General features: G+C 36.8%; 1 protein-coding gene across 1 annotated transcript in view; it reads right to left on the reverse strand.

Annotated features, from left to right (window-relative positions):
- Nucleotides 1-14722, reverse strand: part of LOC129246887 (thrombospondin type-1 domain-containing protein 4) — a 160300-nt gene that overhangs the window by 68953 nt on the left and 76625 nt on the right. The window contains exons 4-6 of the mRNA XM_054885598.1: nucleotides 7121-7199; nucleotides 6851-6953; nucleotides 1019-1176 (exon numbers count right to left, since the gene is read on the reverse strand). Coding sequence (XP_054741573.1) covers nucleotides 1019-1176; nucleotides 6851-6953; nucleotides 7121-7199 — 340 coding nt within the window. The remainder of the gene's footprint in view (nucleotides 1-1018; nucleotides 1177-6850; nucleotides 6954-7120; nucleotides 7200-14722) is intronic.

The raw sequence follows: 14722 nt of genomic DNA on the forward strand, positions 1-14722 counted from the left end.
AGCAGAAGGGAGTGCAGATGGCTGGTTGGACTGATGACGGGCCACTTTCTGTGGGCGAAACACATGGAAAGGTTGGGCATCTCAGACAGTGTCGGAGATCGGGTGGATTTAAAGAAAATTAAAAAGGAGTCCAAGTGTAGTACAATGGGCTTAATTAATGTCTGAGTGCCGCACTTGCTAGTTGTGCCGACACAAAAAAAGAAAAAAAGCTAAAATTAAAGGTTTTAAATAAAAAACATTTTAATGTTTAATTTAGTCTCATCGTTGTTACGATCAATGTAATTTCGCAAATTCCAAACGCTTTTTTCATTTTCTTTTTCACATTTTCCACGCATTGAGTTCGCCCATTATCTCCAGCAGCTCTAAAAGTTCTTCGCACAGTTTTATCACAAGCGATTATTCTGCTAAGCTTTGTGAGATTCCCATTAATTTCTGGGGCAGAAATGCGTGTCTCTCGCTTCATTTTTCTTATAATAAAAGTCTTATCGCAGGATTTCATTTTTTCAGGCCTTCCTGATTGCTGTCCTGAATGTAATGAATTCCTCTGAAAAATGCTGGGGATGCTTTAAATGGTTCTTTTTGTGGGATTTGATATCTTGTTTTTCCTTCATTTTGAAAAATTTATTTTTAAATATTAAATATAATTTTTCTTTCCTCCAAAGTAGTTTCTTTTGACTTTCTACCCATATTTTGAGCCACTTCTCGCAATCTTGAAACCATCGAATTTTACTAACAGTATGAATTCTAAATTCTATCAACAGGAATGGCGCCTTTGCAAAGCCTACTACGATTTAAAATTCCGAATACTTATGAGATGTGAATTCAACACAGTTCATATTGAGATGTTGAATTATTTCTTTCAAGAGAAAGCTAAGTGTTTATATGTATTAAAAAATGAGTTTCTAAATCTCAGCACGCGATAAAATAGTTTTTTTTTTTTAACGTTCTGGTAGGACAATAGGATTTCCGAATACTTTTGTGAGGCATTTGAATTACAATATTTAAGTGCTCCACTCACCTTACAAACTCCATCCACGCACATTGCACGCTGCCGATAATTTGAGCGATAATATTCAGCTGGACGAAAGCAGGGTGTACCATCAATGACCGAAGAGTTCAGTGTCGCAAAGTATTTCATGCCCACTGGCTTGCAGTTGAGTTCGCATTCGGCATCCTCTGGCAGTAAAGAAATATAAAAAAAAATTGTTTTAGAAGTTTATCAGTGAATGCACAGAAGTGTGGCTTTTGCATATTTAAACCTAGCATTTGAGCAAAATATCATTGGGTGTTATACAAAACTTTTGACTGTTTGGGCCGTTCTTCGTAAGGTTAAAATTTTTGGTTTTTTTGGCTCAATTTCTTCTGAGGATCATCTTGTAAAACACACTGCATAATATGACTATACACTGCTTCTAGATGATTGGTAAAATCATTGGAAAAATCGTGAGACAAGCAGATGATAAACTACCATGGCAATGATTTGCTCACAATAAAAAATAATGGTTTCCCTAAATACGAGGCGTGTTTTTAAAGTAAGTACCGTTTTGACAAAAAAAGAACAGCAAGTAAATTTTTTGTAAAAATAATTTATTCACTCCAAAGGCCATACTCTACTCTACTTTTCTGCATAATTCCCACTACTATTGAGGCATTTATCGTATCTTGAGACCAGCTTTTGTATGCCATCGGCAAAGAAGATTGAGGCCTGATAAGATAACCACTGCTTCACAGTCTTTCGGTTTTGTGCTCATAGTCAACATGTTTGGCACCCAGCGTGAACACAATTTCCGATCATTTAAACGTTCGGACACAATTTCCTAAAGAACACTCCTTGAGACTGCAGGAAACTTTTCAGCTAAGGACAAAATCGTGAATCGTCTGTTCTCTTGAACTTTACAGTTCACTTTTTGAATCAGTTCATCGGTAATGACTGCAGGTCTCCCACTTCGTTCCTCATCTTTAAAGGCCCTAATCCATTTCCGCACCATTCCATCACTCATAACGTTTTCATCATACACTTCACTGATTTGGTGATGAATGTCAACTGATTTGAAGCCTTGAGCACAGAGAAACCGTATTACAGCACTCACTTCACAGTCCGCGGGATTCTCGGTAGGTGGAGGCAGATGTAGGCTCGATCGGATGATTCCGTAATGGCGTCTGTGGATATACGACGCGCACGCGCCAAACGGCGACCGCAGCGCTGCGCCGGCGTATTTTAAAAACGGTACTTACTTTAAAAACACGCCTCGTAGATAGATAGAAAACTGAATGCAGTAAAGCATATGTACGCTGCAACCTAACTGGTTTTTTCCATGCCATTGATATCCTAAAAATTACTAGGTTTGCTCTGAGAACTACTTAGAAACAGGAACGCCTTTTGTGAACTCACACGAGAGTAAATGCAAAGTCAGTTATACCAAGCCCGCGAAAAAATATAGGTCCTCAACATTTTGGCAAGTTTTAACTTTTTAATTAAAATTATTATTATTTTTTAAATTTAAATTATTTTTATTTTTTTATTTAAAGTTTTCAAGTTTCAAACATTATACTAAATTTATAAAAACTAATTTCTATCTAAGCGGCAGCCGTGGCCGAAAAAGTTGGTCCGTGACTACCATTCGGAAGTGCGTGGATTCGAATCACCGTGCATGAAACAGCAAAATGATAGAAAAAGTTTTCTCTAACAGATTTAATCCTGTCTAGTTTTTTACCCAAGTAAATCCCAAAGTATTGAACTGTCTCTCTGCCGTTACGTTGTCGTACGCCAAGCGCTGTTTTTGCTTGTTATTCGGGACGTCTTAGAGGCGGTCATACTTCCTCATCGAAACCACGGCTTAAAATGGGGCATGCTTAGAAATTCAACATATCGATTATGCTGACGACGTTTGCGTCCTGGCACACAAAATACTGAACTGCATAGAGGAGTCACTAGAGAAAAGTGCAATCACTTAAAATTTAACTGCGGCCAAACAAAAATTTGAAGTTTATCTAGCAATACAAAAGCAACTGTAAATACTTCAGGTACTCTAGTGGAAAGTGTTAACCAATTTACATATCGCACCCTAAATACAAAAGGGTCACAACTCAAAATGTTCCTTCTGCTCAAATATGAACGAGACGTTATCAATAAAACGGTCCCCGTATGACATATGGCAAAAATAAATTTTTTGTTTTTTGGTAGGACTGTTATAAGCTTACATGGCAAATTTCAGCGAGATATGTCACATAGTTTGTTTTCTGTGCTACTGTAAACAAGTCAAGCTCGAGTGTGGAAAATTTTGAGTTGTGACCCTTTTGTATTTAGGGTGCGATATCTTGGTAGCGAGGTTGCAGCTTTTGGTGGTACCGGTAAGAGTCTCCAGGGAATCGTTACCTGGGAAACATTCTCCGTGTTTGTTGGCCTAACACATTAGCCTACGCAAAAACGAAAAAATCATTGCCCGAAAGGCATTGGCGTGGAATACTCTTGCGAATGCTGGTCGCAAGCCTGTTAGACCAAGCGAAATTTGAAGGCTTAGTCGAAAGAGAAACTAGAAGCCTCGGCAAGACCTGGAGCGAATTAAAGCATATTGCCAATACTCGCACAAGTCCCACGAGGGATTGTGGACTGGAAGAAGTTACGAAAAATGTCTGAAACAATCTTCCAACCAGTCTGCCACACAGGTTGAAAAATATTAAAAACCTACTGCTTTTTAGAAAGTTGACCTATTGTTAAGCACTTTTTTCTGCCTCTCGCCTTTTTCCCCCATTAGATTAACTTTTTCGTCTTTGTTTTTTAACTTTTTTCTTTCTCTCATGTTTTAAAGGATGGGTTGGTTGGTTGGTTTAAGTGGTGATTCTTTCAGAATCCAACTAGCGCTTCCGCACCTTTTTGTTGCCACATCCTCGTTACCAACTTGTTTACCAGTTATTTACAGCATGACTATATCCAGTCCGTGCGGTTCAGGAACCTTATCAGGTTGTTGGCATCTAAGCCAGACAGCTGTTCCAGACTCTCGAACAGCGGTTTACCCAGGGTTAACATTCTGTCCCTCCATAGGGCAGGGCATTCACAGAGGAATTGGAAGATTGTCTCCTTTTTCTCCGGTTGTTTACAACTATGACAGTATGTATTATGAGGGATGCCCATTTTGGCTGCTTGTTCTCCCACAGACCAAAAGCCAGTTATGACTGCCGTTAGTCTCCAGGCGTCCCGTCGTTTCATGTTTAACAATATTGACGATTGTTTGAGGTTGTAGGTGGGCCATAACGTTCTGCTAACCTTGCATGTAGTCTGATCTCTCCATCTACAATCTGCGATTCGAAGGTATTTTAAGGAAATTCCACTCTGGACCGCACCTAATGGTGTGAATACCGATTCTTCAAGAGCGTTATTCATGGCAGATCTCCTTCTTGCCAGTTCATCCGCTTTTTCATTACCTTCGATGCTCCGATGTCCCGGGACCCAGATTAAGGTAACTTTATGGTTTTCGCTCAAGGTGGTAAGGCTAGTCCTGTTTTACTCCACCACTTTAGAGGTTGTTATAGCCGCGTCCAGTGTCTGGATTGCAGCTTGGCTATCCGAAAGAATAGCGATATAGCCCTTAAAAGAGGGATCTGCGATTAGTAGCCTACAAGCTTCCCCAATTGCCAGTACTTCCGCCTGAAAGACACTGCAAGCATTAGGGAGACGCACAGATCTTTCAATTTTAAGTCTATGAGAATATATACCAGCTCCAACACCACAATTCATTTGACTGCCATCTGTATGGACTGTGGTATCGAACTTGTTTAGTGAGAATCAGTTATTCCATTCTTTCCGAGACGGAAAGAGATTGACAAAATTTCTACTGCATGTTACCGTCGGGACGATGTAGTCAGTCCTCTTCGAGGTATACTGGGTTTGTCGCAGTAATAGACTGGCATGGTCATGAGCTTTATCCTTCCAGCGACCCGCTTCATTTAACCTAAATGCACTCATTACTGCCATCTTCTTGATATGCAGATCTACCGGAATAACGAGTGTCAGAGCGTTCAGAGCCTCCCTAGGACATGGTGTGATTGCACCGACTGTTATTGCACAGGCTGATCTTTGTATTCTGCCAAGTAATTTGATGTTGTATTCTCTCTCTAGAGCTTTCCAGCAAACTATCATACGCTAAAATTGGCCGTATAACCGCTTATACAGCCATAATGTATGCTTAGGTTGAAGACCCCATCTTCTTCCAAGCATACTTTTACAGGCATATAGATTTTACTAATAACACATAACCAGAGGAGTGGAGATAATACTCCCCCTTGGAGTGCCCCTGTGGACTCTTTTTGTTATGTTGAAATTACCCATATTAACTCTAATTATCCTGGTTTCTAGCATATAGATGATCCAATTACTGATACAATTTTCCTCCCCTAAGTCTGTTAACGCCCGTTCGATAGCATCAGTGCTGCGCCTTCTATGTCAAGAAAAGCAGCCATGGTGTACTATTTGCTTGCTAGAGACCCCTCTATTGTTCGGATTACCTCGTGAAGCACTGTCTCCGTCCATTTGCCTTTGAGGTAAGCATGTTGTGGAATTGATATACTAGAGCTCTCCAGCGAGCTTCTAATGTGTATGTCTAAAAGCCGTACAAATGTTTTTAAAAGGAAGGACGACAGACTAATTGGCCTAAAGGCTTTCCTCTTAAAAATAATTTTTAGAATCACAATTTCAATATATTGTTGTCTTATTTATACCCACTTCTGAAATATAGCCAACGGTTGTTGTGTTGTAAAGGGTGGTTAAATTTCAAGGCCCGATGTTAAATGTGAACCGCACCTAAACATTAAGTTTTTTCTGCATTTGATTTGACATTTTTCAATTTAAGACTAACTCAATTCGAACTATGGAAAGATACAGAGTCGAGCAACACGTTAAAGTTATTCAGGCTTATTATGAAAACGAGCGTTCAAATCAAAACGGGCGTTCGAAGAAAATCATCTTCAATGATGAGGCACATTTTCACCTCAGTGGATTCGTCAATAAGCAGAATTGCCGCATTTGGGCGAATGATAATCCAAGAGTGATTGCCGAAAAACCAATGCACCCACAAAGAGTGACTGTTTGGTGCGCTTTATGGGCCGGCGGCATTATTGGGCCGTATTTTTTCCAAAATGAGGCCGGTCAGGCAGTTACTGCGAATAGTATTCGCTATCGTGAGATGATAACGAACTTTTTATGGCCCGAATTCGAAGATATGGATGTGGACGATATGTGGTTTCAACAGGACGGAGCCACTTGTAACACAGCTAACGAAACAATGGTTCTTCTGCGCGAAAAATTTGATGGCCGAATAATCTCACGTCGCGGCGATGTCAATTGGCGGCCAAGATCATGTGATTTTTTGGGGTTATTTGAAAGAAAATGTGTACGTCAATAAGCCAGCAACAATTCAAGAGCTAAAGGATGAGATAATTCGGCACATTAACGGCATAGAACCACAATTATGCCTCAGAGTCATCGAAAATTTGGACCATCGGATGGAGGTATGCCGCTGAGGCCACGGCGGCCATTTGGCCAATATTTTGTTCCATACATAATTGAGCTATGCCAGTATTGTCGTAATAAGGAGAAATGATAATAATTTCTAAAAAAATTTTATTTTATTCAAAATCAATACCGGCCCTTGAAACTTAACCACCATTTATAACAATAAATAAATGAAATAAAGATAACATAAAAAAATTAACTCTTTTTACAAACACAGCACAGTCATCTAGTTTATCTCCATAGAGAGTTGCTTGCTTACTAAATTACATTCACATTTACCTGAAGGTCAGGTAGCTAGTAATAATCTCTTTAAGACAACATTATTTTCTCTCACTTACTAACCTTTAATATATGGCTCCCACGTGTATTTCTGTCCCTGAAAATCGACCTCATTGAAAGCTGCACATTGCACGGCGCGAAAATCAGCCAACGCAGCAGGGCAAGGCTATGAACAGAGCAAAGGAAATTTACTTGTAATATATGCAGATGCATTTACCGTTACTTATGTACATTATTTCTGTGTAAACAAATGCGTTTTAATTATACTATAGAATATATACATATCCTCATATGTGTGTGAGTAAAGCAGCGGTACACGACCGCCCCAAATACCTGCTCGTTGCAGATGTGATAACGCTTGTAGACGCCAATGCAGGCCTTACTGATGTAACGTTTGCCAGTTGAGGAGTTGCTGTAAAGAAAATAAAACACATAGAATGAGAAAATTAAGTGGGTCGAGAAATAGAGTAGCAGCTACTTGCAAAAATAATAAAAATAAAACTGGAAGTCAGTGCAAAGTGCGGGAATAAGTACAGAATTAAGTGCATTCATATGTGTGCATGAGTATATTACATGTATATATTTATATATATGTATGTATGCACTAATGTACACACACGAACAAAGAAACCTTGAAAATCCGCGTATGCATAAAATACGCAATTTTAATTGAGCTGAACTCGGAATGAACTTCAACGCTACGCGCACAATTTTTGTGTGAGTCAAAATTGAGTTTGCTCACAGCTCATTGTCTCGCTCGAAAGGCATTTATTTATTATTTTATAGCTTCATAGTTATTCCTCTACTTTCAATTGACCCATTGACGCACACACAAATACATAAATACATACACAGAATACAGCGCAGATTTCGCAACACTCACGCACTATAAAACCTCAGAATCTGGCATAATTTTGCGCTTGGAAACCATGGATGGTGCAGAAAAATTAAAAATATGTCAACAAATATAAAAAAATACATATAGGTGTATGCAAGTATGTATGTATGTAAGTATATATGTATAGATATTTGGAATAAGGGATGTCTGTTTGGGTTTTTGATGAGCTTTTTCTAATACAATTTGTGTTGGGCCACAAATGAAGGTATGACCAACTTTTCCATGGCACTCGACAGTTTGCTGTTAACTGCCGAGTTGCGAACATTTTATTCATTAATCATTTAATGATTCATACCCCGAATGGTTGTCACACACAAACCCACTCCGCTAACGGCGAGCGAACAGAAACAAAAATAGACACACAAATGCTTTACGGCAAAACTTATCAACTTGTTTATGGTACCATCCCAATAGACGAAAGGGCAATGAAACTGAAGAATTCGCAGTAACCAGAAACAGCAAACGAGGCGCCAGCGATTATGAGAAGAATTTATAAAAAAAAATTAAATAAGCACAAACAGACAGCAGCTTAAAAAATGTATACATTGAATGCCAATTTGATTAGTTCCGTCCACTAAGTAGCTGTACTCATGCCATAAGCACATGCCCATATATGTGTGCATACATACATACATGCGTGCATTTATATATACATACATATATATGTATAAATATTTGCACGTCTCCATAAGCAACCATTTTGCGTTGCGCATACGCCCTGGAGTCATGAAAACGCCACACTGCCTGGCGCTTCTATGGAAAAGGCACTAATTTACCATGTAAAAAACAGAAGAAAAAAACAGAACAAAAAAAAATAAAAAAATATTCGCGCAAATGTATCTAAAGTTCCACAGCAGCTTCACTAACTGTTTCGTTTCCTGTCCCTCGCTTCGGTTTGCTTTCCTTCCTTCCTCGATTTCTATGCAATTAATAAAAAATTTTGTACTTGCGCATAGTTTTTGTTTTTTGCATATTTCTTGCTCGCATTTTCCGCTTATTTGTTGGCGTTTTTGTTTATTTTGTTTCGCATTTTACTTTGGTCTTACGCTCTGCAGAATGTCAAGTGTAATTGAAATTGAAATTGAAACTGACTGCGGACAGCCGACTGCCATCTTCAGCTGTTTGGTCACAGCTGGTCACTGCTGACACAAATTTTTCTCAATTTTATTTTTATTAGACGTAATTGGTGGGAATGTAAATTCAAATATGAGAATCGTAGCAAAGCTTCTAACAAGTTTTGATTAAAAAGAACTCGAATATATAAGTATATGGATTTACGGTTTGATCAGGGGAAAAAATCATTTTTCAAGCATAAAATTCTTAGTAATCAAAAATTAAATTTTAAAGTTAAGCGGTTACATACGTCCAGAATTTTCAAAAAATCAATTTATTTCGGTATTTCGAAAGTATTTTAAGAATATTCTGTGAAATTTTCATGCGCAAATTCCCAAATTCCGCGCGATTCTGTACCTCAAACTTACAACTCGTTTTTCTCGAAACTACTTTTTCCGGTACGGTCTGCATGATAACTCATACAGGTTTTAATAATTTTTTATGCGGTTTTTTTTAATATTCGAAAGTGTTTTCTCTATAGTCCGGATTTTTGATATTTTTATTAAAAAATTTTAAAAAATTAATTAAAGTGTGACATTTATGACGCGAAACGCATATTTTTTTTTTAAATGGCGTAAATTGCTAAATTTTTCTAAATTCAAAAATCCGGCTCTACAAACTATAACTACAAATAAATTTTATAAGATTTTTTTATTTTTTATAGATCCATCAACCTTTCAAGAAATGATGCAGACCGTGGAGCAACTTTTTTTTCATTGTACTTTGCTTTACGTGATTTTTTATATACTAATTTTTATAAAGAAAAATTAAAATTAATTTTTTTATAAAGTTTAAGTGCTAATAAACAATGTATACATTTTTTTTTATTTCTACTGTTATCCCTTCTAAAACAGTTTTCCTTTTAGCGCAGTTTTGGCGCTGCTGGACGTATGTAACCCATTCATTAATGGAATTTTGAAAATTATAAAAAATACCACGGAAATGCTGCGTCCACCGATACAACGCCACCCACTTAGGGATATAATAATCGTCCCATCAAACAGATCCATGCAAACGACAGTGAAGAACTTCAAGTCTAAGTAGAGTAAATAACAATATTTTTATGACCCTGAGGCAACCCATTTGTCCAAGGATCAAAATAATAACAACCGCAGGTAATTCAGTTCAAATGAGACCAATTAGTCGAATTCAAGTGCACAAATTACAAATCCCTTAGTGTTACAAATTTTACATAAAGATCGTGGCCTCAAACAAAATAGCGAAGTAAAGCCTCGATTCGAAGCCGGTTCAACCCGGAACAGCAACGGGAATCGATTTATCGAATAATCCGCAAATTAAAAAGAACACCAAAGAATTTTTGAAATACTTAGAATTTATTTAACTTAATTTATGATTGATAGGGTACAAGACTACCTGTTCCATGTTCGCTCCTCAAAGCTGTATGAATGCGTCCATTGTGCTGCCTGTAAACAAATTGCAAAGAAATAGAAAATAGGTCGTTATCCGGCAGTGCTGTATCTTTGTCGCAGACAATGAAATGAAAAGATCAGTGATCCCCAAATACCGAAAGCTTTTGGATTCAACGTTGCCGCTAGCTTTGAAATGCTAATATAAACAGATTTTTCATTTAACCTTAATAATTTTTTGATTAAAATGCAACTCATTCTCCTACAAAAACCATGCAAATCCTGGTTTCATACTTTGCGTAAATTAAAAAAAAATTAGTCTATTCAATTATTTTCTTCAATATAAAAAAATATCGAGCATTCTTTATATGGAAAAAATACAGAGGACCGCTGCCAAGTAAAAATTGTCAAAACTCAATATGATTTTTTGCCCACCTGAAACTTACACTTTAATTAATACCAAAGCTCAAAGTTTGACTTCAATATTTCCAATAAATAGTTTTTAACAAAGAATTTCCACTGAGAAAATATTTAAAAAATAATGATTTTCAATAACTTTTTTTGCGTCAATTGCTTTATTTTACAAAAATAAAAACATAGCATTAGTACATCGCGTTTCGACTTGACTTTAGCAAAATTTCAAAAAAAATTAATAATTGTAAAAGTTATCGCTGCTTTTGTGGAGGCCGTTTCTCCAGAAGTCCCTTGCGGTGATCATCACAAGACCTTGGAGATTCATCTAAAACCAATCGGACAAGAGAAATTAGTTTTATTAATAAATAATCTTTTGCCTGATCGAAGCTTTTTTTGTTTTTTAAAATTAACAATAGCGTGGCCTCAGGAGATGTTTTTCAGATTTTCGAGAAAAAACCGACAATTAATTGTTTAAAAAAACGAAATTTTTGAAAAAAAAGCCTTCGATCAGGCACGAATTTTTTTATTTTTTTCAAAATTTTATTGAAATCTACCAAGCCGTTTTTAAGTTACAGTGATCATCAGTTCAAAAAACATGGTTATGAGCAAAACGCTCCGGAGCGCCCGAGCGCCCTTTGATAATTGTTTAATAACTCGAAAAGTATTTGTCGGATTCACTTCAAATTTTCACACAATATTTTTAAGGTATTTTATTCTTTCAGAAAATGACCAAAAAATTTTTTTTTTTTAATTTTGACTACCCCTAACCCCTTAAGAATTTAGAGGCTCGTCTCAAGAGGTATCGTCTAACCCAACCAGTTGTATTATTATTTTAGCAGCAATCAAAAGCAAGCCATACTGCAGGATCAAAAGTTTCGACAAAACCTCGGGTTTGGGCTGTCGATCTAAAACGTCTTTTGTATTGGACGACCACTTACGTCATGAAAAGCAGGCTCAGAAAATATTTAGAAAAATTGTGGTTTTGTATCTCAGTAAGTGAGGATGATTTTTAAGCTATAAATACTAAATGTAAAATTGTTAGTCTTCAAATTCCAACAAAACACAAAACAAAATGATTTTCCGTTCAACATTAAAAACAAAAAAAATTTCTGATTTTTACAATTGAAATGATTTACCTGAAACTTGAATATACGCTATACTTTTTTCGATATTTTACCGATATTCAGTACTCAATAATTTGTTCCGATACTCGAAACAAGCAAATGTATCGATACTAAGATACCAAAATGGCCACTCATCGGATCAACATAATTTTGCGTAGATTCGAAAATGTGAGTTACGCACGAAAGGCAGTTTTTAAGTATCAGTGAATATTTTGACTTTTGTAATGAGACTTTTTCCATAGACCACTTTCGTATTAACCCAAATTTCACTAAGTTCTTCTTTAAAAAATTCCGAAAATTGTTCACTTAAAGCTGCTTCAATGAATTCTGCGTTGAGTTCGACAAGCTGATCAGAACAACTCCGAAAAAATTTATAATCGACCAAAAAAGTTTTAACTCAGAAGCTCAATGAAATTTACGTAAATGTATCCAGAAAAACCTGATGAAAAGCGTCCCACTGCAAAACCTGGTACTCACAAATTTAAGTTTTTTCGAATAAAACACAACATTAAAATTTTAAAGAATTCGTATAAAAATTTTAAATTTATTTTAATATACAAAAAATCAGTTTTATGTGTATCAATAATATTTCCTACTGGGCTTGTATGCAATTAATTGGCACTTACACCTTTTATTTGTGGAGGGCCATTGCAGTTTTCCACAAATGAAGCGACCTACAGTTTTATATCGCCTCAGAATGGCAAACGGTTTTTTATGAGGAGCTTTTTCATGCAGAAATACACTATCAATAGAAGCTTCATGCCCGGGGGTTCGAACCTGTGCACTTCCGATTGATAGTCACACATTCGGCTACAGCGGCCCCCCGTGTATGTATGTACAAAAAATGTGTATGGAAACTATTCTGAAAATTATTTTAAAAACAGCTGCGGCTTTTTAGATAACCAAAAAGGTATAATATTATAAGAGTAATGTAACTAAGTAGAGTCAGCAGGTAAGCCAACAGAACGAATCGTTGATTCTACATACTACCTTTTTAATACCTGTCTCATTTCAACAATCGAAAAAGATCGGATGGACAGTTTTTGCCGTCGGCAGGCCGTTATGTTTGCATGCCTCACTGTTTTTTAATTATTCCTTTTTTTCCTTAGTCTGCTTATGCGATTCGTCCATGGTAGACCGCGCTCTTGAAAAAGTTCTGCAAAAATGTTACTTGGCGTCCCATGCCATCCAAATCTGCAACGGTGGCAGCCGTAGTGCAAATTATAAAAAAAGCTTCAAATAGCCGCCAGTAAAAAATTATTAAAATTCAGCGCGATTTTTTAGCCACTTAAAACATGTATTTATTTTACAAAAGTTTCATAAGCCGTGTAACGGCATACCAAAACGTTCACTAACAATTCTGATAAAAAATTAAAAAATGTACATATATACAAATTTTGTTAAATTTTCCTAAATTTTGTTATATATCAAAAAGTTATATTGGTAATTCGTAATTTTCAACTAAAGCCTGAATAATATTTAACAAATATAATAAACATTGTTGCTCGAAAAGCATTGCAAATAAAGGGTGTTTTTTTAGAGGTTAGGTTTTCAAGTTGGCACTACTTTTTTCGTAGATAGTCTTTTTGACAGCTGTCACTTGATTTATGCTCAGTTTGGTTTGCCATTTCATAATGAATAGACTTACACCTGAACAACGTTTGCAAATCGTGCAAATTTATTACGAAAATAATGGTTCGGTTCGCGCGACGCATCACAAGAAAATTTTGTTCAGCGATGAAGCTCACTTTTGGTTGAATGGGTATGTCAATAAGCATAATTGTCGCATTTGGAGTGAACATAGTCCACAAGCCATTGCTGAGACGCCGTTACATCCTCAAAAAGTCACTGTTTGGTGTGCTCTATGGGCAGAGGGAATCATTGGTCCATATTTCTTTAAAAATGAAGCCGGCCATAATGTTACAGTCAATGGAGAGCGCTATAGAGCCATGATTAATGACTTTTTCGTGCCTGAATTGGACGATGTTGATGTGGACGACCTTTGGTTCCAACAAGACGGCGCTACATGCCATACGGCCAACGCAACAATCGATTTATTGAAGGAAACTTTTGGTGAGCGCATTATCTCGTGGCGTGGACCTGTGGCGTGGCCTCCAAGATCGTGCGATATAACACCGCTGGACTATTTCTTGTGGGCCTAAGTCGCTTGTCTACGCAGATAAGCCCGAGACGATTGACGTCTTGGAAGAGAATATTCGGCGCGTTATTGCTGACATACGGCCCCAATTGCTGCAAAAAGTGGTCGAAAATTGGGCCTCTCGGCTGGAATTTATTCGAGCCAGCCGCGACGGCCACTTGCCCGAAATCATTTTTAAAACATAATGGCAAACCCTTATCTTTATAATAAAGCTATATTCTTGGCCATAACATTAAATTATATACGTTTTATTTCATCTTGAAAACCTAACCTCTAAAAAAAACACCCTTTATTAAAAACAAATACTATGCACTTAGTTATGCTCGGCAGTGAATAATTTCAAACGTTTTTTCGTATAATTGAGATCATAAAATAAGTTATTCCACTTAAAATGGAGTGGCTGTGTGACGTCTAGGATAATTTCCCTGTATAGTAAGAACTGAAATAAACCCGAGTACAAAAAATTTTAACACTAACAATTGTTGTTGGTTTAAGCGAAGCTAACTAACTCGCTATGTAATGCGAGTATGCAAGAAAACACCAACCCACAAATTAATATAATAAGCGAATGTTCTCAACAAAAACAAAACGAAGTTGATGAGATTATGTACAACCAAATGTGTGTATGTATGTAATTCGCACCCATTTTGTTGTTATTGCTGATGCACTGATTTTTGAGTGCAGTGAAAAAGGGCGCGAAATAAAGAGGAACAGCCAAAACTTCCTTATCATATGCGTGTATATACATACGTAAGTACATCGATCTTGTGTATGTTTGATTAAGAGAACAAGTAGAAGGTGAGGACGGCTGCTGAGAACGAAGAGCTAGAGAATAAAAATGATAAAACAAAGGTTACTGCA

The sequence above is a fragment of the Anastrepha obliqua genome, chromosome 5 (genome assembly GCF_027943255.1).
Source record: "Anastrepha obliqua isolate idAnaObli1 chromosome 5, idAnaObli1_1.0, whole genome shotgun sequence".
Classification (NCBI taxonomy): domain Eukaryota; kingdom Metazoa; phylum Arthropoda; class Insecta; order Diptera; family Tephritidae; genus Anastrepha; species Anastrepha obliqua.